The 25120-nt window shown below is 36.9% G+C and overlaps 1 protein-coding gene across 9 annotated transcripts in view; it reads left to right on the top strand.

Moving 5' to 3' along the window:
* SLC38A9 (solute carrier family 38 member 9) overlaps positions 1–25120 on the top strand; it is a 112285-nt gene that overhangs the window by 14281 nt on the left and 72884 nt on the right. For 3 of the 9 annotated variants that reach the window (XR_014262381.1, XM_082457598.1, XM_082457597.1), the window contains exon 2: positions 6184–6330. Coding sequence is in view for 1 of the 9 variants with exons in the window: in XM_082457597.1 (XP_082313723.1) it covers positions 6218–6330 (113 nt within the window). In the remaining 8 variants the exon portion in view is untranslated. Of the gene's footprint in view, positions 1–6183; positions 6331–7992; positions 8834–18688; positions 23287–25120 lie in introns of those variants that run through there. The other 6 variants (XM_082457600.1, XM_082457603.1, XM_082457601.1 and 3 more) reach the window with 4 other exon arrangements.

Genomic DNA, 25120 nt, shown 5'->3' on the forward strand with positions numbered 1-25120 from the left:
CTCAACCACTGCGCCACCAGGGAAGCCCCAGACTATTGTTTTTTGGAAGCTTTTTTGAGTACTATTTCAATCTCTGTACTAGTGATTGGTTTATTCAGATTTTCTATTTCTTTGTGATTCAGTCTTGGAAGATTGTATGATTCTGAGAATTGGTCCCTTTCTTCTAGGTTGTCCAATTTGTTGGTGTATGACTGTTCATAATCTCTTATAATTCTTTGTTTCTATGGTATCTGTTGTTATTTCTCCTCTTTCATTTGTAGTTTTATTTATCAGCATTTTTTCCTTAGTATGTCTAGTTAAAGGTTTGTTTATTTTATCTTTTCAAAGAACCAGCTCTTAGTTTCATTGATCTTTTTTATTGCCTTTTTAGTCTGTTTCACTTATTTCCACTCTGATCAATATTATTTTCTTCCTTCTACTGACTTTGGGTTTTGTTTGTTCTCTTTTTTCTAGTTTTTTTAGGTGAAAGATAAAGCATTTATTTCAGATTTTTCTTGTTTCTTAAGGTAGTTCTATATCGCTGTAAACTTCCCTCTTAGTACCAGTTTTGTTGCATCCCAAAGATTTTGGTTTGATGTATTTTCATTTTCATTTATTTTCAGGTAATTTTTGATTTCTCCTTTGACTTCTTCTTTGACCCAATAGTTGTTCTGTAGCATGTTGTTTAGTCTCCATATATTTTCCAGCTTTCTCTTTGTAGTTGATTTCTAGTTTCATACCATGGTGACTGGAAAATATGCTTGATATAATTTCAGTCTTCTTAAATTTATTGAGACTTATTTTGTGCCCCAACATATGGTCTATCATTTGAGAAAGTTTCATGTGCACTTGAGAAGAATATGTATTCTGCATTTGGATGGAATGTTCTGTACAAATCTATCAAATCCACCCGGTTTAACATTTCATTTAAGGCCACTGTTTCTCAGTTGACTTCCTGTCTGAATGATCTATCCTTTGATGTAAGTGAGGTGTTAAAAGTCCCCTACTATTATTGTGTTGCTCTCAATTTCTCCCTTTAGGTCTGTTAATAATTGTTTTATATGTTTTGGTGTTCCTATGTTAGGTGCATGTATATTAGTAACTGTGATGTCTTTTTTTTAAATTTAATTTAATTTTTTATTGAAGTATAGCACAGGCAACTATACTCAATATTTTGTAATAACCTATAAGGGAACAGAATCTGAAAAAGAATATATGTTTGTGTGTGTGTGTAAACACACACACAGACACATACACACACACATATGTATAACTGAATCACTTTGCTGTAATATCTTCTTGATGAATTATCCCATCCAGCCACTTTGTGTCTTTGAATTGGTGAATTCAGTCCATTTACAATTAGGTGATTATTGATAGATGAAGACAGTATCGCCATTTTATCTTTTGTTTTCTGGTTACTCTACATCTCCATTATTTCTTTTTTCTTCTGTTTCCATCTACCATTTTGGTTTGGTGTTTTTCTATGATGTTTTTCTCAGTTTCCTCTTTTTTTATGTGTCATGTCTTTGCTCTGGATTTGTGCTCTGTGGTTTCCATTGGGTTTGTATAAAATTGTCATACATAAAATAGTCCTTTTTCTGCTGATAGCATCTTTTTTAAAAATTTCATTTATTTATCTATTTATTTATTTTTGGCTGCACTGGGTCTTTGTTGCTGGGCGCAGCCTTTCTCTAGTTGCAGCAAGCGGGGGCTACTCTTCGTTGCGGTGCATGGGCTTCTCATTGTGGTGGCTTCTCTTGTTGTGGAGCATGGGCTCTAGGCACATGGGCTTCAGTAGTTGTGGCTCACGGGCTCTAGAGCGCAGGCTCAGTAGTTGTGGCACATGGGCTTAGTTGTTCTGAGGCATGTGGGATCTTCCCAGACCAGGGATTGAACCCATGTCCCCTGCATTGGCAGGCGGATTCTTAACCAATGCGCCACCAGGGAAGTCCCTGCTGATAGCATCTTAGCTGCATTTACCTATATGGATTCTGTTCTTTTCCTCTTCCCCTTTTGTGTTTTTGTTGTCTCAAACTATCCCTTTTTATATTGTGAGTTTGTTACCAAATTGAAATTTTTTTCTACTCCCGCCCTTTAACCTTTACACTATAATAAAGTGTTTACAAACCTATTCTAATAAAGAGTTGCAATTTTCTGATTTCGTCTATTTATCACCTTACTCAAAATTCTGTGTACTTTTGCCTTTTAGTGTCTGGTAGAAGAGCTCCTTTCAACATTTCTTATAAGGCAGGTCTAGTGTTGATGAACTCCCTCAGCTTTTGTTTGTCTGGGGAAGTCTTTATTTCTCCTTCATATCTGAATGATAACTTTGCTGGATAGGGTATTCTTGGGTGAAAGTTTTTATCTTTCATGGTATTTTGAGAATATCATCCCACTCCCTCCTGGCCTGTAGAGTTTCTGGTGAGAAATCTGCTGATAGTAAAATGGGGGTTCCTTTGTAGGTTATCATCCTTTTTCCCCTGGCTGCCCTTAAAATTTTTTCTTTGTCACTGACTTTTGATGATTTTCATATAATGTGTCTTGGAGAAGGTCTTTTTGCATTGAGGCAATTAGGTGTTCTCTTAGCTTCATGGATTTGTATATCCAATTCCTTCCCCAGGTTTGAGAAGTTCTCAGCTATTATTTCTTTAAATAAACTCTGTTCCCTTCTCTTCTGGGATACCCACTAACCCTAATGTTGCCCTTCCTAAAAGAATCAGATAGCTGTTGTAGAATTTCCTCATTTAAAAAAAAAATCTTATTTCTCTTTCCTCTTGTATCATTTCTAGATTTCTGTCTTCAAGCTTGCAAATTCTCTCTTCCATTTGGTCTGCTCTATTTCCAGTGCTTTCTAATTCATTCTTCATCTCATTTATTGAATTCTTCAGCTCTAGAATTTCCGTTTAGGTCTTTTTTTAGTTTCAATCTCTTTGTTAAAGTATTGCCTCTGTTCATTAATTTTATTCCTGAGCTCATTGAAACTGCCTTTCTACAAAAAAACTTGTAGCTTGTCGAGTGTCTTCATAACAGCTATTTTGAATTCTCTATCAATTAGATCACAATATTTCATGACTTTATGATTGGTTTCTGGAGAACTGTCATTTTCTTTTTTTTTTTTTTTTCACACACACACACTGTATTTTATTTTTACAAGAGATAAATAGACTGACACCAAGCATTGTACATGGATGACCACAACAAAAGCAACAATGATTGCAATTACCAAACATGAAACACACTCATACTATGTCACAATATTGACATTCAGTCCAGTAATCCTCCACTGTAACAGCTCCTTTACTTTGCAGTGAAAATTGATTTGTATATTCTTTGCCTCTGAGTCCTTGTGGGATTTTTTTTTTTTTATAATTCAGACAGAAAGTCACAAAATGTCATTTTCTTTTTGTAGTGCACTGTTACTGTGGTTCATGGTGCCTGATGAGCTGTTTCTCCGCAGCCACATTTTATTTTTTTTTACATTTTTGCTTGATTATAACGGGTTAAACAGATTAGAAATTGAGGCCTTTCTTTTGCTTTCCAGTAGGTGGTGCTATAGCACAATCTTTTGGTTTTTCTCACCTGAGCCAACTCTGGTTATATTTGAGCCCTTACTCTCCATCCTCCATCACCTCTGTTAGTGGCATTACTCTGGGCCCTCATTATTGCTTCTTGTGCCTCCAGGGTTGTTGGTGCCTTGCTTCTGCTACTGTCACTGGCATCACCAGCCAGGATGGTGGACTCTTCCTTCGCATCCAGGATCTTCTGAGTCGCAGACTCTGACACTGCAGGGGGAGGGAGACGAAAGGGAAGAAGAGCCAGGATTGCATGGGCACCTTTGCTGTTTTCAGTGTTGTAAGGTTCTCAATCTCTGCCTCTGTGGCCATGAGGGCTGTTGAGGCAGGAGTCATGTACCCCGCCTCCCCTGCTGCTACCCGGTACTCTGGGGCTGCAGTCTCAGCTGCTGCAGCCAGAGGGGTAGGATTACAGGCACTGCCTTTGCTCTTCCCTTGGTTTCTCCCTCCCTCAGTTCCCCCTCCTCTGTGTGTTCCAGTCCACTCACTCGTAGATGTACAGATGTGTGGGATTCTCCAGCATCCTAGTATGTTGGGCAGAGGCACCTTTGTTGCGTTGTGGATGTTTTACTGGTTTACTGGTTGAAGGGGAAAGATAAAGGTAGCTTCTTATTCTACCATGTTGCCAACGCCCTCTCTTCAACTTTAAAATGCATCCACTGTGTTTTAAATTTTGGCTATTACATTTTGTGTTATTATTTTTTTTCTTTTTTATTATTTATTTAGGCCTAAACATTCATTATGGTCCTTTTCAAACATGCTGTTACTTTTTGAAAATGTCCACTTTTTCCTTTATTTGTTTAAACATAGGAAGCATAATTATTTTATAATCTTATTCTGATATCCCTGTAGTTGAAGCCTTCGTGGATCTGTTTCTGCTGTTTCTTCTGGTTCTCACTAATAGTACTTTGTTTCTTTTTTTTTTTTTTTTTTACATTTTTATTTTTATTTATTTATGGCTGTGTTGGGTCCTCGTTTCTGTGCCAGGGCTTTCTCTAGTGGTGGCAAGCGGGGACCACTCTTCATCGCGGTGCACGGGCCTCACTATCGCGGCCTCTCTTGTTGCAGAGCACAGGCTCCAGATGCGCAGGCTCAGTAGTTGTGGCTCACGGGCCCAGCTGCTTCACGGCACGTGGGATCCTCCCAGACCAGGGCTTGAACCCGTGTCCCCTGCATTGGCAGGCAGACTCTCAACCACTGCGCCACCAGGGAAGCCCAGTACTTTGTTTCTTTATATGCTAGGTTATTTTTGGCTATGTACTGTTCATTGTTCTTGAAAGACTGTTAACAAGTCTTTTTTGAGGCCTAGGATCAATCTTTTCTGTATCCTCATAGAAAAGATTTACATTTGCTTCGGCAGGTTACCTATAAGCTCTACCAAGCAAGTAACCTGAAAGTATATTCACAGCTTTAAGTGTTCTTTGATCACCTTGCAAATCCACATGAGGTGCAGTTTGTGGTATATAATATTTCCCTCAAGCGCACGCACACACACACACACACACACACATACACATACAGGCTGTACTCAGTGTCAAGAAAACTTGTTTGTTACTCCTTTGTGAGGCAGTGAGGCACTTTTACTTCTTGTTAACTCCTAATCTGATGGTAAAGTTCTTTGTAGTCCCAGCTGTATGGGAAGTAGGGAGAGGAGATGATTTCTTACTACAATCGTTCCTTACTTTGGGTGAATCTTGGGTTTTGTCTTCTATTTTCTTAATACTTCACAAGGTCTTGAAAACCTCAGCCCAGTTTCTCCTGGCACAGAAAATACCCTCAGATCAGAAGCAACTTCTTTGAGCTACTTACTTTCTAGGTTCCTTAAATTCACCTACAAATGGCCTGCTTTTCCTTACTAAAAGGTGCTTTTCAAAAACTTTTAAAAAATATTGTATCTAACCTGCTGTATAAAAAACTAAATAAAATTAAATTAAAAAAAAATAACAACAAAAAGATTGTAAAGGGCTTCAAGAGGTCATATTGTCCATCACCCTACCTCAGCTGTGCTGTACATACTGTAACAGTATTAGAAATTTAAGATGACCTCCTTTATACCTGACCAACTTCTTAATTTTTTTTTAACACACTGACTCCTATTTTCAATTGATGTTTAATTTGTATTATATTCACTACTTTTTAATTTTTCTCTCTTATTGGTTTAGGAAACTTTAAAAAAATCTTCACAAACACAGCTATTTTATTATGTTAAAAGTTTTAATGTTTTGATTTCCAGCTGTCATCAGCAAAGTTTTAATATATTTCACAGACCAAAAAAATAAATAAATAAAATGAAGCTATGAGATCTCCGATTAAAATATATATATATATTTTATCCAGTATTTTTAGTTGTTTTCTGCAGGGAAATGAGTCCAAGTAGCCTAATCTATTTTATTACTGGAAATGGATTGCCCTGCTTCTTTTTTACTATGCTGAAAAATAAGCAGTAACTCCATTTCAACTTAACAAGTTTCTGATAATATAAATATTTTAGGCATGTAGCTCATTAAGATATCTTCAGCAAATTCCTGTGTTTTTTCACTTTCTTATGCATGCAAATGTATTACCTATTAATAGTAAAATATTGTTTAAATTAAACTTTAAATTATTTATCTTTTCTGATTTATTATAGGACTGACTTCTTCAGTGCTTAGAGTCTGAGAAAAATGGCAAATATGGATAGTGATTCTAGCCATCTTCTCATCCCTGAGGTAGATAATGAAATAAATCCTGGACCTATGAATATCCAGTTTGATTCATCAGATATAAGATCCAAAAGGTAAGTGTTTAAAATAAAATATTTATTTTATAATTAAGGTTTTTAATTACTAATATAGAACTAATTATAACCAAATATATATAACTTTGATTATAAAATATCCAGTTTCTTACAGAATCTGTATGTTTGTATGTGGTAGAGAATAAATATAAATACTCTTTTCTCACTTATATCTGACTTTTTAGACTAAACTCCACTTGTCTGTCAGGGGTGGTTGGGGTAAGTTTTATGAAGTAAGATGCATATAACTCATTTAACAAATATATATTGATTATCTGATTTGTGCAAGGTAACATGCGAGGTGCTGGGGATAGAAGAGTAAAAGTAATACGTAATCCTTACCTTCATTGAGCTTAAATTCCAGCGGATAGTTTAAGATAATTAGAGTTTAAAATTTATTTCATTGCATACCTGGAAAACCCAAAAGAAAAATTATTATAAATAGTAAGACAATTCAGTAACGTGGTTGTTTACAAAACAGGCAAAAATAAATAGCATTCTGATGAGAAAATATAATGGAGAAAAAGACAAAATACATAGGAATAGCCTTAAGGATGTGCAAAATCTATATGAGAGAAACTTTAAAATACTACTGAGAGACCTAAAATAATATGTAGAGTATTTCTTCAAATCTGAGATGCTGATTATAAATTGTGCTGCTTTTTTTTTTTTAATATTTATTTATTTATTATTTATTTGGTTTCGCCACGTCTTAGTTGTGGCAGGTGGGCTCCTTAGTTGTGGCATGCAAACTCTTAGTTGTGGCATGCATGCGGGATCTAGTTCCCTGACCAGGGATCGAACCCGGGCCCCCTGCCTTGGGAGCGCAGAGTCTTAACCACTGCGCCACCAGGGAAGTCCCTGTTGTTGTTGTTTTTAATATAATACTAACATAAACTGCTACCCATACCTCTGGTGCAACAATTTCTTTGGACTTAGAATTTTATTTTGATGTTTACTAGAAGAACTCTTCTAATTATAAAAGTAAAAATATAAACAAAATATATCGGTTAAGATATTACAAATCTGATTCTTCGCATATAGAGTCCGATTCTTCTGAATCACTTTTTGACTTGCAGTCATCAAAATCAGTGTTTTTTTCCTGCCCACACAAAATTGTTCTTAGTATCACTAAGAACACTGATAGTGTAACATTTCTTGAAAGAATTTTCTTCCTAGTCACTGACACTTTTTAGTTTTGATGCTTGCACTTTCCTGATCTTACCAGAAAGTGTCACAGAAAGCTTTCTAGACACTGTGGCTCACATTTCTTCCTTAAATGGTCCCTAAATGGTTTGATGGCTGAAGCGATCACAGGTGACAGTTACCTGGATTATGAGATGCAGCCATATTTTAGAAATGATTAAATGTGCATATTAGAATTAATAAGATAAGACATGTAACAAAAAGGCATATACTGCTCTCAGTAGGGAAGACTCTAAAATAAAATGTCATGCTCTTAAATTTTAATCCATAAAATTAATGTGATCTGCCCCTCACCAAAAAACATGCCAGCAACGAATTCCAAAGTTTACATGGCCCAACAATTTCATTTCTAAGCATTAATTTGCAATGTCAAATAATATATGTACAAGGTTGTTTAATGCACTATTTTTTATAATAGCAAAAGATTGAAAACAACTAAAATGTCTTTTCTTACAGGACTGGATAAATAAATTATGGCACATTGATACAATGGAATATTTTTCACCCATTGAAAAGAAGGAAGTGGCTTTATTACATATCAAAATGGAACAAGTCTTCAACTTATTTTGTTAAATGAAAAAAGTGAAGTGCAGAGCAGTGTATATAGTATACTACCATTTGGGTAAAAACAACATCAACAAGTTATATATTATGCAAATATGTATAAATGACTCTGGGGGAATAAATAGGAAACTGTAAGATGGTTGCCTCCTCAGAAGGAAACTGAGTGCTTGAGGTGGGACCTGTGGCAGATTACTGTTCGGTAAATACCCAGCTATTCAACAACCCCACCTCTTCTTTGCCAGCAGTGTTAAGGGTCTAAGTAGTTTCAGATCCAGGAGATGAAGGAGGATTGGTTTAAGCTAGTCTTGATAATCCCATTTCCATTTTCCAGATACTTAATTTTTTAGTCTTTTTTGCAGCTAGAGCAGTGTGAAATTTATCACATGAGAAATTTATCTTTGTCATTTAAGGTGGCCATCAGAGAAGATAATGAAATGAATCTTGTAATTTTCACTTATATGTTCCAGTATCAGTGAATACAGGGACTAATGAATGCTGATTAAATGCTCAGGATTTTCTTGAAACCTCTAAATTCTATGATAAATAATTGACCACTGTGACAATAGAACATAGGTCATTAAAGTGTATTCCACTGCAATAGGTTGGCAGGAGTTCAGACAGTTCTCTGAGAATTTGTTTAACCGTGTAGATTAAATGGAAATATATTTTCTATAATGAAACTTGTCAAAATGAGAGGGAATCAACTGTTTTCAATCATAGGATAACTATCTAGGTAAGCATGTTTTAAGGAAGGCAAATATTTATAGGGGTTTAGCAGTATTGAATGCTAATTTGCTTGTGAAATAATTTCAGAAACTTATTTGATGAGGAAAAAACTGGAGTACCTTAAAACATCGTTATTTCTACTAAAATATGGGTTATTTCACTTTATATACATAAATATCAGACACAGTGAGGGAAAAGTGTCTTCAATTAGAAGAACCAACTTAGACAACTATTTCCAAAACTTCAGTCATTTTAGAGTCACCTTATGACTTTGGTGATATCCCAGTACCACCTGTGTAATATTATAATTTAATATTTTTTATTTTATTAACTTTGAAAAATTAGGGTTAATTTAGCCTCATCATGTATTTGTGAAATGATGAAATATTGTTTATACTTTTTTCTACTATGCATTGCAGTAAATGCCAAGTAGTTAAAATAGCGTTTATCCTTGTGCTACCTAAAATCATCTTACATATAACCACACTTTTGGAAACTGTCTTAGGCTGTTAGAATATAAAGAACAACATTTGATACTTTTAGATTGCTTATCCTCAATTTAGTTCGTGGTTGACTTTATCTCTTCCACTAGGTGGCAGTCAAAGTCATGTTTCGGTTCAAATATAAGAATTTTAAGAACTGCTTTGGGCTAAAAGATAACGTGCTGGACCTGCTTATCATTTTGTTGGACCTGGGGTCTAATTAGACTTAGGTGGAAGAAGGAGCTTGTCACTGTAGAGGAATGATACATGTCACAATTATTTGGATTATTTGGGGAACTTTTGCAAACTACACAAATCCACTTTTCCCTCTGCATGCCTCCGCTCCCCTCTCCTCCCCTCCCCTCCCCTATTAGTTTTTTTACCTGGTTTGGGGTGGAGTGAGGAATGTGGGTGGCAGGGCAGGAAGGTTTAGAAATCTGCTATACTGTATTTGATAATATTCCATTGGCAATCACTGGTCTTAGAGATTGTTTTCCTGCTTTTCCCAGACTTTCTGGTAACCAAATATTAGACCTGGTATTCAGGATTGCTTCATGCTTTGCTGCTGCTCTGGGATTATGACCTTTGGGAGTTGACTACCCCAGCCAGCCTGAAACCAAACTGTGAAGTGGTTAATTTGGCTTTGAACTTCCCTTTTTCCATTTTCTCAAACTCTGTTTCCTCTTCCTTTTTTCCCAGGACTTAGGGCTTTCTTGCTCCTCTCTATGTGCCCAGTTTTTCTCAGGGAATTCACTCAAAAATTTCCTCTAGACTGTGCTTTGTAAATTATATACTTTTTCTTCCTCCCCTTATTCACTAGTGCTTATCTGTCCTATTCGTGCAGGGCTCTTTTGTCTGTTTCGGTGTTATGATGGCAAACAATCTGATGTGTCAAAGACCTAGTCTATTACTTTTCCATGGCTGTTTACATTTTAATAAGGAGAATCCTAGAATATAAAAGCCTAACCTAGGCCTTCCCTGGTGGCACAGTGGTTAAGAATCCGCCTGCCAGTGAAGAGGACATGGGTTCGAGCCCTGGTCCAGGAAGATCCCACACGCTGCAGAGCAACTAAGCCCATGCACCACGACTACTGAGCCTGTGCTCTAGAGACCGCGAGCCACAACTACTGAGCCCACGCACCACAAGTACTGAAGCCCACGTACCTAGAGCCCGTGCTCTGCAACAGTAGAAGCCACGGCAATGAGAAGCCCACGCACCACAATGAAGAGTAGCCCCCTCTCACCGCAACTAGAGAAAGCCCACGTGCAGCAACGAAGACCCAACACAGCCAAAAATAAATAAGTAAAATAAATAAATTTATATAAAGAAATTAATTAATTAATTAATTAAAAACCTAACCTAAAGGTTAGATTTTTCTAATTGATAACATTTCAAGTACTCTGGTAAGCCAGTGGGGTAGAGGTAGACATTGAAAATAGGCAGTTCCGGGTGCCCTTCAAACATACTAAGCATGCTTATGGCCCCTATTTTTTTTTTTTTTACAGTGTCTACTTGTCTACACATCTGTAAACTGGCCTCTCTCACTTTCATCTGTCGATAATACTATCACTGAATAGCAGCCTGAATTGATTCTTTTTGGTATTTGTGGTCCTGGGTCGGGGGGCACATAACAAAGTGAAGAGTTTATCTATTAATGTGCCCTGGACCAATAACAGTGATTGGGAGTGATTATTGAGGCTTGGTAGTTTCATAGTTGGGGATTTATACAGATCTAGAAAAGTAGTTTTCCCAAGAGGGTTGGTTTCCAGAGCTGCATAAATTGCATTTTGAGGAACTTGCCATCCGTGTTAAATAGACAGGACCAGGGCCCTTAACCATTTATCAGTGCCATGGAGCTGATACCAACTTGCTGATTGTATTACAACTTCTGTACCCTTCCCTCTCCTTCCTCCTTTTCTCCCTACTCTCCTCCCTCTCCTGTTTTCTCTCCCTTTTTAGTCCACTTCTCTAACCTCCCTTCTCCCCACTCTCCACCATTATTTTTCTCCAGTGGAACTCTTTTTGCTAAATGCTTGAAGAGGGCAACCCTGGCCATGGATTCAGAGATGCTTTAAATCTAACTAAAGGGACTTCCCTGGTGGTGCAGTGGTTAAGAATCCACCTGCCAATGCAGGGGACACGGGTTCGAGCCCTGGTCCAGGAAGATCCCACATGCCGTGGAGCAACTAAGCCCGTGCACCACAGCTACTGAGCCTGCACTTTAGAGCCTGCATGCCACAACTACTGAAGCCCATGCACCTAGAGCCCATGCTCTGCAGCGGGAGAGGCCACCGCAATGAGAAGCCAGCGCACCGCAACGAAGAGTAGCCCCCTCTCGCCACAACTAGAGAAAGCCTGCGCACAGCAACAAAGACCCTATGCAGCCAAGAATAAATTAATTAATTTAAATAAATAAATAAATAAATCTAACTATGGACTTTGTTAGAATGGGATCTTATTTCTAGTCCCATCAGGACCTTTTTATTCTCAAGTTCACAGGTTCTTTTACTTTTGTCTCTCTTTCCAGATGTCTTTGTTTGCTTAACTATCCTTTTGTATACATATCTGCTTACCTGAGTTGCTTCCATTTCTTTCCTTATTCTCTCTGGTCTGTCTGATTTTGCTGTTTCCTTCCTTGCCTCTAAACTAATGCTTTATTTTCTTCCCTTTCTTCCTCCCTCATTGACATTATTTGGACAAGCCTGAAGAAAGAGGGAGCCTAATGAGTTTGGTGCTCATTAGTGCCAATCAAGTGTGTTTTGTTGGGAGGAAAGGGTATGAAGAGTTGGGCTAGCATCTTTCTCTGTCTACTCAGTATTATAACATCTCCAAGTATATAGTTGAAAAGGCTTTTAGTGTGTAAGCCAAAAAGTAATGCAGGGGGCTGCAAATAAGAAAAGAGTTTATTGGGGGGAGTCTTAAAATTACAATTCGGGAGACACAGATTTGGGTAATCCTGAAAGTGTTCTGAGGAAGAGAAAGAGTCAGGGGCTTATAAAGACAAAAAGCCACAAGGTTGTTAATTGCCTGGGAAGAATTGTGATTTATCCTTAAGGAATCACAAGTTGTTTTAGGATAGGGGTCCTACAGGTAGATAGACTGTCACTAGTTATTTTAGGGTAAGGATCCAATAAGTATCTTGAGTTTCTGGCAGATGTTCTGGATGACTTGCTTGTAAGGTCAAAAGGTCACACTCCATCCAGGCTGAGACATGCATAAGTCACAATTCCTTAATGGCTTCCCAGCTCCATTTTCGAGAGCTGTCAGCAATACCAACTCCATTTGGATTTTCCTTTCACAAGTAATTATACTATTACTGCAAAAGCAATGAAACCAATTGCAAGTGTACAATAAGAAAATTGAAACTCCTTTTAACAAACAGACTTAAAATCAAATATTTTAAAGTTATGGAAGCACATGAAATTTATGGATCTTGTTAAAAGCCTAATGGATGACTGTAACCCAAAGATAAGGAACTGATGTAAAAATAACATACTGAGATTATGTATCTTTGGCTTGCCTATTATTTTTCAGTCTTAGTCTGAAATTGTCTCCAAAAGTCTATTACATATTTTTTCTATGGCTTCTTTTTTTAAGATTTCTTCTTGCAATCTGTTCTATATTCCTTTGTCACAAGGTATGGTTTCCAAGATCTTTTTTTTTTTTAATATTAATATATATTTACTATTATTTATTTATTTATTTATTTATTTTTGGCTGTGTCGGGTCTTCGTCTCTGCGCGAGGGCTTTCTCTAGTTGCGGTGAGCGGGGGCCATGCTTTATCACGGTGCGCGGGCCTCTCACTGTCGCGGCCTCTCTTGTTGCGGAGCACAGGCTCCAGACGCGCAGGCTCAGTAGTTGTGGCACACGGGCTTAGTTGCTCCACGGCATGTGGGATCTTCCCGGACCAGGGCTCGAACCTGTGTCCCCTGCATTGGCAGGCAGATTCTTAAGCACTGGGCCACCAGGGAAGTCCCTGTTTTTATAAATATTTTCTATTTTATTTATTTCAGCTTTATTGAGGAATAATTGGTCTATTTTATTAAGGCTAGTAAATTTGGGTGTTAAAAATAATTGCTTAAAAAGAGGGCATGGTCCTTAAACGTTGCTAGTGGGATTGAAACATGGTATGGCCACTCTCTTTTCCTTACAGTTTTTTTGAGATATAATTGACATCCAGCACTGTATAAGTTTAAGGTATACACCATAATGATTTGAGTTACATACATTATGAAATGATTATCACAATAAGTTTAGTGTACATCCACCATCTCATATAGATACAAACTTTAAAAAATAGAAAAAAATATTTTTCCTTATGATGAGAACTCTTAGGATTTACTCTCTTAACTTTCATCTGTAACACACAGAATTGTTAACTATATTTATCATGTTGTACATTACATCACTAGTAGTTATTTATCTTGTAACTGAAAGTTTGTAGCTTTTCACTGCCTTCATGCATTCCCCACCCTCATTCTGCCTCTGGTAACCACAAATCCGGTCTCTTTTTCTATGAATTTGTTTGTTTTTGAAGTATAATTGACATACAGCACTATGTTAGTTCCTGTTACACAACATAGTGATTTGGTATTTCTGTACATTTTAAAATGATCACCACGATAAGTTTAGTTACCATCTGTCACCATACAAAGCTATTACACTGACTATATTCCCCATACTATTCATTTCATACCCGTGACTCCTTTTGCAACTGGTATAGCCACTTTTTTTTTTCTTTTGGTGTAGCCACTTTTGAAAAACAGTTTGATAATTCTTAAAAATGTTAAATATAGAATTATCATTTGACCTAACAATTCCACCCCTAGGTATATACCCAAGAGAATTGAAAACATGTCCACACAAATATAAAGAAATGTCCATAACATTTATAATAGCCAAAAGTGGAAACAATCCAAATGTCCTTCAGTTGATATATGTATAAACCAAATGTGATATATCCATACAACAGAATATTATTTGACTGTAAAAAAGAATTAAAATATCAATATATGCTACAACATGTATGAACCTTGAAACCATTCTATGTGAAAGAGACCACACAACAAAAGACACATATTGTCTGATTCAATCTATACGAACTATCTAAATTAGATAAAGTCATAGAGACCGAAAGCAGATTAATGGCTGCCAGGGGCTGAAGAGAGGGGATAATGGAGTCCAGGATTTCTTTTGGGGTTGATGAAAATGTTCTAAAATTGGTTATGGTGGGACTTCCCTGACAGTCCAATGGTTAAGACTCCCTGCTTCCAATGCACGGGGCATGGGTTCGATCCCTGGTCAGGGAACTAAGATCCTGTATGCCTCATGGCAGAGTTAAAAAAAAAAAACAAAAAACAAAAATTGATTATGGTGATGGAGGCACAACTCCATAAATGTTCTAAAAACTATTGAATTGTACGTTTTAAATGGGTAAATTTTATGGTATGTGAATTAATATCTTAATTTTTTTTTAATTAAAGAGGGCATGGGGGATTTCTGCTTATGACAAGCGCAGATTAAGGAATTTGGACCAACCATCTTGCTGAGAATAACTAGAAAAACTGACCAAAAAAAATGTTTTTAATTTGCCTAAAGACATGGGAGAACTGATAAAACAATGAAGAATAATGGGGTCTAGATCAAGAAGAAGGAGGAAACCAAGAAAGGGGAGTCCAGCATTTCCTCAAGGGTATCTGCCAATTCCAGTTTATTAGCTGGGTGGCTATTAAATTGACAGAGCTTTCAACAGCTTTACAAGGCTAGAGGGAGAAAAACCGGAATCCAGGGTTCACTAATAGTGGGTAGGCCCCATGCAAACTTTAGGTTGGAAGCCCTAAGGTCTATAAGCCTAGAAATATGAGTGAACTGGAAATAGAATGGCCTTCTTTCAGGGACTGTAGCTCAACTTTAACTCATCTCAATCCCTAAAACTGGATTAAGGTAATCTAGGACTGCTAAATGTCTCAAATTGGCTCCCAAAAGCAAATGTAAACCCTTTCTAAAGAAAATAATATCATTCTAGGCTTCAACTTATTTATACTGTTTTCTGTATACTAGAATTCTATTAAGTATTATGCCAGGTACGTAATCAAAAATAGCTAGGCATAAGAGAGGATGAGATGACGTGATTAGAAATTAAGAGACTTGATACACAATGAAGACTGACAGATGATCCAGATAATGGAGTTATCAGAAACAGACTTTTTTTTTTTTTAAACATCTTTACTGAAGTATAATTGCTTAACAATGGTGTGTTAGTTTCTGCTTTATAACAAAGTTAATCAGTTATACATATACATATGTTCCCATATCTCTTCCCTCTTGCATCTCCCTCCCTATCCCACTCCTCCAAGTGGTCACAAAGCACTGAGCTGATCTCCCTGCACTACGCGGCTGCCTCCCACTAGCTATCTGTTTTACGTTTGGTAGTGTATATATGTCCATGCCACTCTCTCACTTTGTCACAGCTTACCCATCCCCCTCCCCATATCCTCAAGTCCATTCTCTAGTAGGTCTGTGTCTTTATTCCCGTCTTACCACTAGGTTCTTCATTACTTTTTTTTTTTTTCCTTAGATTCCATATATATATGTTAGCATACTGTATTTGTTCTTCTCTTTCTGACTTACTTCACTCTGTATGACAGACTCTAACTCCATCCACCTCACTACAAATAACTCAATTTCATTTCTTTTTATGGCTGAGTAATATTCCATTGTATATATGTGCCACATCTTCTTTATCCATTCATCCAATGATGGACATTTAGGTTGCTTCCATGTCCTGGCTATTGTAATAAAGGCTTTTTTTTTTTTTAATTTAATTTAATTAATTTATTTATTTTTGGCTGTGTTGGGTCTTCGTTTCTGTGCGAGGGCTTTCTCTAGTTGCGGCAAGCGGGGGCCACTCTTCATCGTGGTGCGCGGGCCTCTCACTATCGCGGCCTCTCTCGTTGCGGAGCACAGGCTCCAGATGCGCAGGCTCAGTAGTTGTGGCTCACGGGCCTAGTTGCTCCGCGGCATGTGGGATCTTCCCAGACCAGGGCTCGAAACCCGTGTCGCCTGCATTGGCAGGCAGATTCTCAACCACTGCGCCACCAGGGAAGCCCCTGGCTATTGTAAATAGAGCTGCAATGAACATTTTGGTACATGACTCTTTTTGAATTATGGTTTTCTCAGGGTATATGCCCAGTAGTGGGATTGCTGGGTCATATGGTCGTTCTATTTTTAGTTTTTTAAGTAACCTCCATACTGTTCTCCATAGTGGCTGTATCAATTTACATTCCCACCAACAGTGCAAGAGTGTTCCCTTTTCTACACACCCTCTCCAGCATTTATTGAGAAACAGACTTTTTAAAGACTATGTTTAGTATGTTCAGGGAAATTGAAATAAGGTTGAGAATTTTGGCACTGGCTAGAAATGTAAAAAAGAACCAAATTCATGGAAAATATTTATTGAATAAAAAAATAACCAAATGGAAAATCTGAAACTAAAAACTAAAAATCAAAAAACAGTAACCTGGGCTTCCCTGGTGGCGCAGTGGTTAAGAATCCACCTACCAATGCAGGAGACACGGGTTCAAGCCCTGGTCCAGGAAGATCCCACATGCTGCGGAGCAACTAAGCCTGTGCACCACAACTACTGAGCCTGCACTCTAGAGCCCGCGAGCCACAACTACTGAGCCCACGCGCCGCATCTACTGAAGCCCGTGCACTCTAGAGCCCGTGTGCTCTAGAGCCCGTGCTCTGCAACAAGAGAAGCCACCACAGTGAGAAGCCCGCGCACCGCAATGAAGAGTAGCCCCCGCTCGCTGCAACTAGAGAAAGCCCACACACAGCAACGAAGACCCAACACAGCCAAAACTAATAAATAAATAAATATATAAAAAAAACAAAAACAAAAAAACAGTAACCTAAGGTAAATCAATCAATGATGAAAACAAATCAAGGCAAGGATGTAGAACAATGGGAATGATTATGCAGTACTAGAGTAAGTGTAAATTAGCATAATCAGTTTAGAAAAGGGTTTGTAATTATCTGCTAACATTGAGTATACGCTGTTTATAATCAATAGAAATGTGTGCACATTTCACCAAGAGCCATGTACAAAAATATAGATTATGAGTTATTCATAGGAGTGCCAAACTGGAAACAACCCAGATACCCACCAACTAGGAATGGTTGAATAAATTGTATTTTCATGTAATGGAATATTACACAGCTATGAAAATTAACAGTCTACAGCTGCATGCAAGAATATGGATGAATCTCAGAAAGATAATGTTGGCAAAGGAAGCTAGACAGAAAAATACATATTGTGTGATTCCACTTTATGTAAAGTTCAAAAACAAGTAAAACTAATTTTGTGTGTGTGTGCACCTGTATGAACGTATGTGGGTCTACACTCATTTGAAAATATACTAGAATGTTAACTGATTATTTCCTTTTTTATAAATTTATTTATTTATTTATTTATGGCTGTGTTGGGTTTTGGTTGCTGTGCACGGGCTTTCCCTAGTTGTGGTGAGGGGGGGCTACTCTTTGTTGCGGTGCGTGGGTTTCTCATTGCGGTGGCTTCTCTTGTTGAGGAACATGGGCTCTAGGTGCGCGGGCTTCAGTAGTTGTGGCATGTGGGCTCAGTGGTCGTGGCTTGCGGGCTCTAGAGCGCAGGCTCAGTAGTTGTGGCGCATGGGCTTAGTTGCTCCACGGCATGTGGGATCTTCCTGGACCAGGGCTCGAACCTGTGGCCCCTGCATTCGCAGGCAGATTCTTAACCACTGTGCCACCAGGGAAGTCCTTTTTTTTTTTTAAATTAATTAATTAATTAATTTTTGGCTGTGTTGGGTCTTCGTTTCTGTGTGAGGGCTTTCTCTAGTTGCGGCAAGCGGGGGCCACTCTTCATTGCAGTGCGCAGGCCTGTCACTGTCGCGGCCTCTCTTGTTGAGGAGCACAGGCTCCAGACATGCAGGCTTAGTAGTTGTGGCTCACGGGCCTAGTTGCTCCGCGGCATGTGGGATCTTCCCAGACCAGGGCTCGAACCCGTGTCCCCTGCATTGGCAGGCAGATTCTCAACCACCGCGCCACCAGGGAAGCCCTAACTGATTATTTCTAGTGGGTGGTTTTTATTTTCTTCTATAACTTCTATATTATCCTCAACATAAACAATGTACTACTTTTATAATGAGAAAAAAAGTTATTCAGAAAATAAAGCATTCCTATAATTTAGGATAAAAATAGTATATACAAAATGAAAAACCCATTTTATTAAAAATAAAGTTTAAATCACCTGTGCTTCTATAGGATGATACAAATTATCTTTTTTCTCTACTTAGGGGATGTTTTGTTTTGTTATTTTGTTTTGTTCTTGTATAGAGAATGTTCTGGAAAAAAAAGCATAAGGAAATATATTCCCATCACATAGAGGCAAGTGTTGTTAAAACATTTTAGTATATTTTTTTCTATCCTTTTCTATGATATTTTATGAGCTCATATACTATATACAATTCAACGTGCTACTTTTTCAGTTTAAATTTCTGTTGCGTGCTGTTGTTACTTCTGTAAGCTATTCCCTAGTTGCCGGCCTGCCTGCCTACCTGTTTCTCTCGTTCTCTGCTTCTGTCCTTCCCTCTCTACTTCCTTCCTCCCTTCCTTTCGTTCTTCTATTCCTTCCTTTTGTCAGTAAACATTCACTAAGCTCTTTTTGGTGCCAGACACTTTGGGGAAGGAGATGGACACTCAGCAGAAAAAAAGGGGGGGGGAGGGAATCACTATGATGAAGGGTTATAAATATTTGACTTTTTATTTATATATACAAACGCACACACATATTTTTTTTTCTTTTTAAGTCAGTACTCAATTTTCATTAGGAAAAAAATACTGATTTAACCCATCCTGATCCAGCATTACAAAGAACCCATGGGATCATATCCCAGCGAGTAACTATGCTGTAGGGTCTGGCCAAGCCCAGCCAGGAGTAGAATGAGGTCATTTGTGGTACTGATGGCTAGGTGTTTTGGGGGTTTCGGTGCAGGCATTGCTCTGTGTAAGAACATTCAGTGGTCTAGGGCAGGAGTCAGCAAACTTTTTTTTCTGTAAAGAGCCAGATAGTAAATATTTTAGGCTTTGTGGGCATATGGACTCAATTTTGCCATTGTGGAGCGAAAGCAGCCATAGATAACACGTAATCGCACAGGCCTTGCTGTGTTCCAATAAAACTTTATTTATGAAAACAGGCCACGGACCAGATTTGTCCTATCTGTCCATGACTACCAACCTCTAGTCTGCAAGGAGAGACTCTGGACTCAGGTGTAAGTAACCATAGGGACTGGTACTTCCTACTGCTGTGACCCCTAGGGATACCTCTTGCCTTGCTTTTAGAGAAGTTAAAAAAGTGAGGCCCACTCACCTTAATTTCACTCCACCCTCACAGTTGCTTTTAATGAAGTTGTTGTAATCAAAATAGCCTTTTGGACAACAAAACAATCTCTAGCCTCCCCCTGAACCTCATGCCCCTGCAGCAAGCCTAGAGTTCTTTGGCAAGGTCATCCAAGGAGTTTAACTGCCATAAACTCTAGAGATAGTGACTGAAGCTAAGAGTGATAAATAAGGGGAAAGTACCAGGTTTCAAGGAATAGTAAAAAGTTTTACAATAAAAATTATTCTTAAGAATCACTGAAATGTCCCAAAAAACTGTAAGCAATTTTCCATATTCTTTCTGAATATCATTTTAAATAAATATGTATTATTTAAATATATCATAATTTAACAATGTTTAACTATTAAGCTGTTTACAATTTTAATTATTTTAAATGATGCTTTGATTAGCAGCTTTCTTTCTACATATCGTATTTAAACCATATTTTGATTTCTTCTGATAGAGTGTCAAAAGTATAATTATTAGAATAAAAGGATGTAAAGCACAATTAAGGTTCTTGATATATATAGCCAAATTGTTTTCTAGAAAGGTTGTGCCACTTTATACTCCTACCAGCAATATGTGAAAGTTCCTGTTTCAAAATCCCCTTTCTAGCACTGTTTATTTTCTTTTTTACTAAAACATCTTATATTTTGTTTATAAAACTTTCCTATATGTAAAAGTTGGTAAGAGCCAGTTGGCAACAGGTTTCACGTTGGACTCTTGGCCTTTATCAGTCTATTCTCTTATTTTGGGATTGGTTTGCGGAGTAACATGTCATACAACCAACAATGGATTCTGGTCAGACTACTACAGTATTTGCCATCTGGGTTGAAAATACAGCCATGGTCACCTGAAAGGCCAGTTTGTGTAGACGATTTGTTGCTGTCTTTCCAGTGGCAAAGCAGAAGTTCTCTTAGCCCATTTACCTTTCTTGGGAGCCACGATAAAGACTTCTAACGCGTGATAAGTAGTATCCCTTTCTTAAGTTATGGAAGAAGAATAAGAAAGAGGCTCTTTTTCTTTGGTAGTCTGTTTAAAGAGTAGATAAATTTTGTTTTCTGTGTTTTCAATTTCTAGATAACAGAATTAGGATAATGAAGAAAGCAATTTTAGTGTTCATCCGAAGAATCACATGTATATATTAAAAATAAGATTTATCTCAATATATATACTTACTGAAATATTTACCTTCTTTCATTACATTTCAAGTTTTTGAGGAAATTTTAGTTAAAATGCTGGCCTGGCAATTTTCTTCTTCCCTGCTTTTTTTTTTTTCTTTTTAATGGGGAATAACTAGGTTTTGAAACTAGAAATTTCATTTCTTTTCCAGAAATTCTTTTGGTAGATTTGTGTAAGAAGAAGAGTAATAATTGGCATGACATTACAGGTTGAAGCCTACAGTGTCTCTGTAATTTATTTGTTTATAATTAATATAAATAATTATTTATAACTAAGTATATAATTAAGTATATCTTAATTATAATTTATAATTAAGTATTGTTAATCTTCCTTTGTGGAATGTCAGTCAGTATGTTCCACTGGAACTGCTTTTTCTAGATAGAAGATAGGATGTGGTGATGGTGGTGTTGTTACTGTTTTATATCAACCTAGTGAAAAACTAAAGAACTGATACGTTTGTATTTACTTACAGGTGCTTTAGCATCTTAACTTTGTTGAAAGTTCCTGATGTTTATATAATTCTTTTAGCCTCATTCCAGTGCTGATACTAAAAGCAAAACAAACAAAAAAACCTTTGCATTTCTGTTACTGATCATTTTGTAACCATGAAAGAAGAGATTGTTTGTTTTCAGGACAGTAGAATTAAAACAATTTATGTGTTTTTAAAAACCAAAATTTGAAAGCATGAATTGCATTGAAAGAATTTTTAAATTCATTCTTAGCCGAATCTGCATTTAATTAAACATATAGTTTAATTAGCCCTGAGAATTAATATTCAGGTCAAGTTCTTTGTCCATATGTCATTAATGAAGATGTCTACTCATGGCTTAGTAAAAGCTTAGAATTCTAAAATAAAGAACCCATAACCTTCAACCAGGTGTTTATTAACATTTACTTTTTTCATATCATCCTCATCAGTTAAAAAAATAATAACAACCTAAAACTTTGGGACTGTGTCTATTTATGTGTGTGTATGTGTGTTCGTTTGCAAATTATATACATGTACTTCTGTACTTATAAATTATGTATATTATAAAACATAAAAATAGAAAATTTTTAATTATAAGATGTAATGATCTTGATAAAATTAACTTTAAATTTTATCTATTAACAGTACATTAAAACTTTTGTTTTCACTTTATGATATTAACGGTAACAATAGAATATGCTTTATTATTTTGAAACTCTTATAACACCTTGCCACAATAGTAATTCAAGCTGATTTGAAATTCATTTCTGCTCATCCTACAATTATGTGGAAGTTTTTGTTGAAATTTGCCTGGTTAAATTTATCCTCCTTGATATGACTCAGTTCTTACATTTAGTGATTGCTGTGCTAGTTTGTGTATTCTGGTATCCCATGTTATTTTTAAAGTTCAAAATACTCCTATTTTTACTGGCTTAATACTGTTAATTTGCAAACAACCAGTAGCTTTGTTCACCTTTCTTGGTTCTCTCTCCAGTCTATCCTCCGACCTCTCCTCTGCTTCAAAAAAAAAAAGGCATTGATTTAGAGAGAGCCTCCAGAAAGCAGCTGACCTCTTTGCTCAGGGAAGGGGAGAAATTAATAGAATCATCCTTCCCAGGTTAACTGGGATTAAAATCAAAACTGTTACAACCCAGTGGCTTCTGGCCAGAATGCAGGAGCTGCCTAGCTGGTCTGAAAGCTCCATTGGAGGGGAGCTAAATACAGTACTTCAGGAATGTCCTTGTTTTTCTCGACCAATTATTCCATGTCTATAAAACTGCAGTTTTGAGTTTTTATTGGTGACAGACATTATTTTCAACAATAAAATCATGTAACAATGGAAACATTTTTAAACATCTATTATCAGAATATTCTCTGTATATTGTGAGTTTTTTTAAGAGCAACTGCTTTCTCAGTCATTGTTAAAATATCTTTACCTTGAAGGGAGATAGATTAGATATGTGGGCGGCTATTTTGGTTTTTGATACCTGCTGTGTACTTATATAGCATACTGTCGATAGCCACAAGTCATCACAGAAGAGGTCAACCAATTCGGAACAGTTGTCTTTTTATAGAAGAAAAGTAGATAATTCATACTTAAGTTTGACAAATTTTAAAGATATTTTGCCACAAGATAACCAGCAAATTTCTGTATGGTACACAAGATTTTTTCAGTCCCTCTTGGTCTCATTACTAAATTTTGAAAGAATATGTTACTTTAAGATTTGTTTTTAAAGTTCTTTTTACCACATGATATATCATATACACAGAAGAGTGCATGATACATACGTTCAATTTAAAAAAATAATAAAGCCAACACCCATCCAAACAACAACAAGTTCTAGAAATTAGCTGCACCCCAGAAGTTCCCCATGTGTCCTTCACCAAGCACATCCCTCTTTCTCCCTACAGGTAATCACTCTCATGACATTTGTGTGATCATTTTCCTACTTTTCTTTATAATTTTTTGTCTGTGTATCCCTAAATACTGAATTCAGCTTTACCTGTTTTTGCATCTCATGTAAATGAGATCACACTGTATGTATTCTTTTGTGACTTTTGTTTAGCATTATAATTTTCATCCAAGTTGTATATGACTCTACTTTCATTGCCAGTGGTTTCTAGCATTTTATTCTGTAAGTATCTGCAGTTTATTTATCCATTCTACTTTAGAACATATAGGATGTTTCCAGTGTGGGGCTTTTACAAAGAATGCTTCTGTAGACATTAATATATGTGTCTCCTGGTATACATATGCAAGAACTCTGTGATATATACCTGGGAGTGGATTTGCTTGGTGGTAGTGTATGTGTATAATCAACTTCACTGGATAGTGCCAGACTGTTCTCCATAGGGATTATACCAACTTACATTCCCACTAGAGTTTCCATTGCTCTACCTCTTACTCGTGCTTGATATTGCGAGATTGTTAAGTTTTCACCATTCTGATGAACATATAGTGGTATCTCATTCTATTTTTTTTCCAAGAGATTGAGGTTGGTAAAATGTTACTAATGATTACTGGTTGTGGGATTATAGGTGATTTTTATATTTTTTATGCTTTTAAAATATTTCCTATAGTATTTACACTTACCTCTTCAGCTACCATTTCATTGCTCTCTTTCCTCTTTACGGAAAACTCCTTGCAAGGATTATTTGTGCTCACCATACCACATTTTTCTCTTGAACCCAGTTCAGACAAGCTTTTGTTCTACCCACTCCACTGAAACTGCTCACATGCAGGTTACCAGTGGTCATTTCATCAACTAGTCCTCATCTCATTTGACTTAGCAGTAGCACTTGATGCAGTCATTCTCTAACCCTGAAAAAGTCTTTAATTTGCTTGAGGATACCACAATAAATTGATTTTCTTATAGGTTGCTACTTCTCATTTTTTATAGCATTTGATACTTTTGATTATTGCCTCCATCATTTCTCCCCCAGATATTTATTTAAAAAGTTTTTAAACTAAAGAAAAGTTAAAAGCATTACACTTATAATTTTTTATTAACTTTTTTTCTGATTATAAAAGCAGTACAAGTTTTGATGATCATACTATGGTTATATAAGATGTCATCATTGGGGGGAACCTGCATGAAGTATATATGGGAGCTCTTTGTACTATTTTTCCAACTTCTATGTGAGTCTAAAATTATTTCAAAATACATTTCTTCACCACATTTTATTGAGCTCCTACGATATGCCGGGTACTATTCTAGGCCCTGGGAATATAGTAGTGGCCAAATTGACAAAAATCCCTGCCCTCATGAAACTTATACTTACTGGAGGTAATGAATAATAAATAAAAAGTATGTATTATGTTAGGTAGTATAAATGCTAAAGAGAAAATGTAAGGCAGAAAAGCAGAGATGGTGTATAGGAAATGACAAGGATAGAGAAGAGGGTTTGAAATTTTAGGTATGGTGACAAGGATAGCCAAATGCCTCATTGAGAAAGGGGACCTTGAGGAAGGGCTTGAAAGAAGTAAAAAAGCAAGCCATGAACATATTTAGGGAAAAGGCCTTCAGAGCCTTTGTTTATACCTGGAATTATTAACTAAGGTCCTAAAGTAGGTACATGCTTGCAGTGTGTCGGGAATGGTGAGGAAACTACTGTGGTTTGTGTGGTAGACAATGAAGTCCTAGAGGTGGGGTGGGGGAGAGGTAACAGAGAGCAGTTTGATAGATGAATCAGGAGTTCAGGCTGAAGATAATAGTTTGAGTGCCATCAGCGTACACATGATATT

The sequence above is a fragment of the Balaenoptera physalus genome (genome assembly GCF_965194825.1).
Source record: "Balaenoptera physalus genome assembly, chromosome: 3".
Taxonomy (NCBI): Eukaryota; Metazoa; Chordata; class Mammalia; order Artiodactyla; family Balaenopteridae; genus Balaenoptera; species Balaenoptera physalus.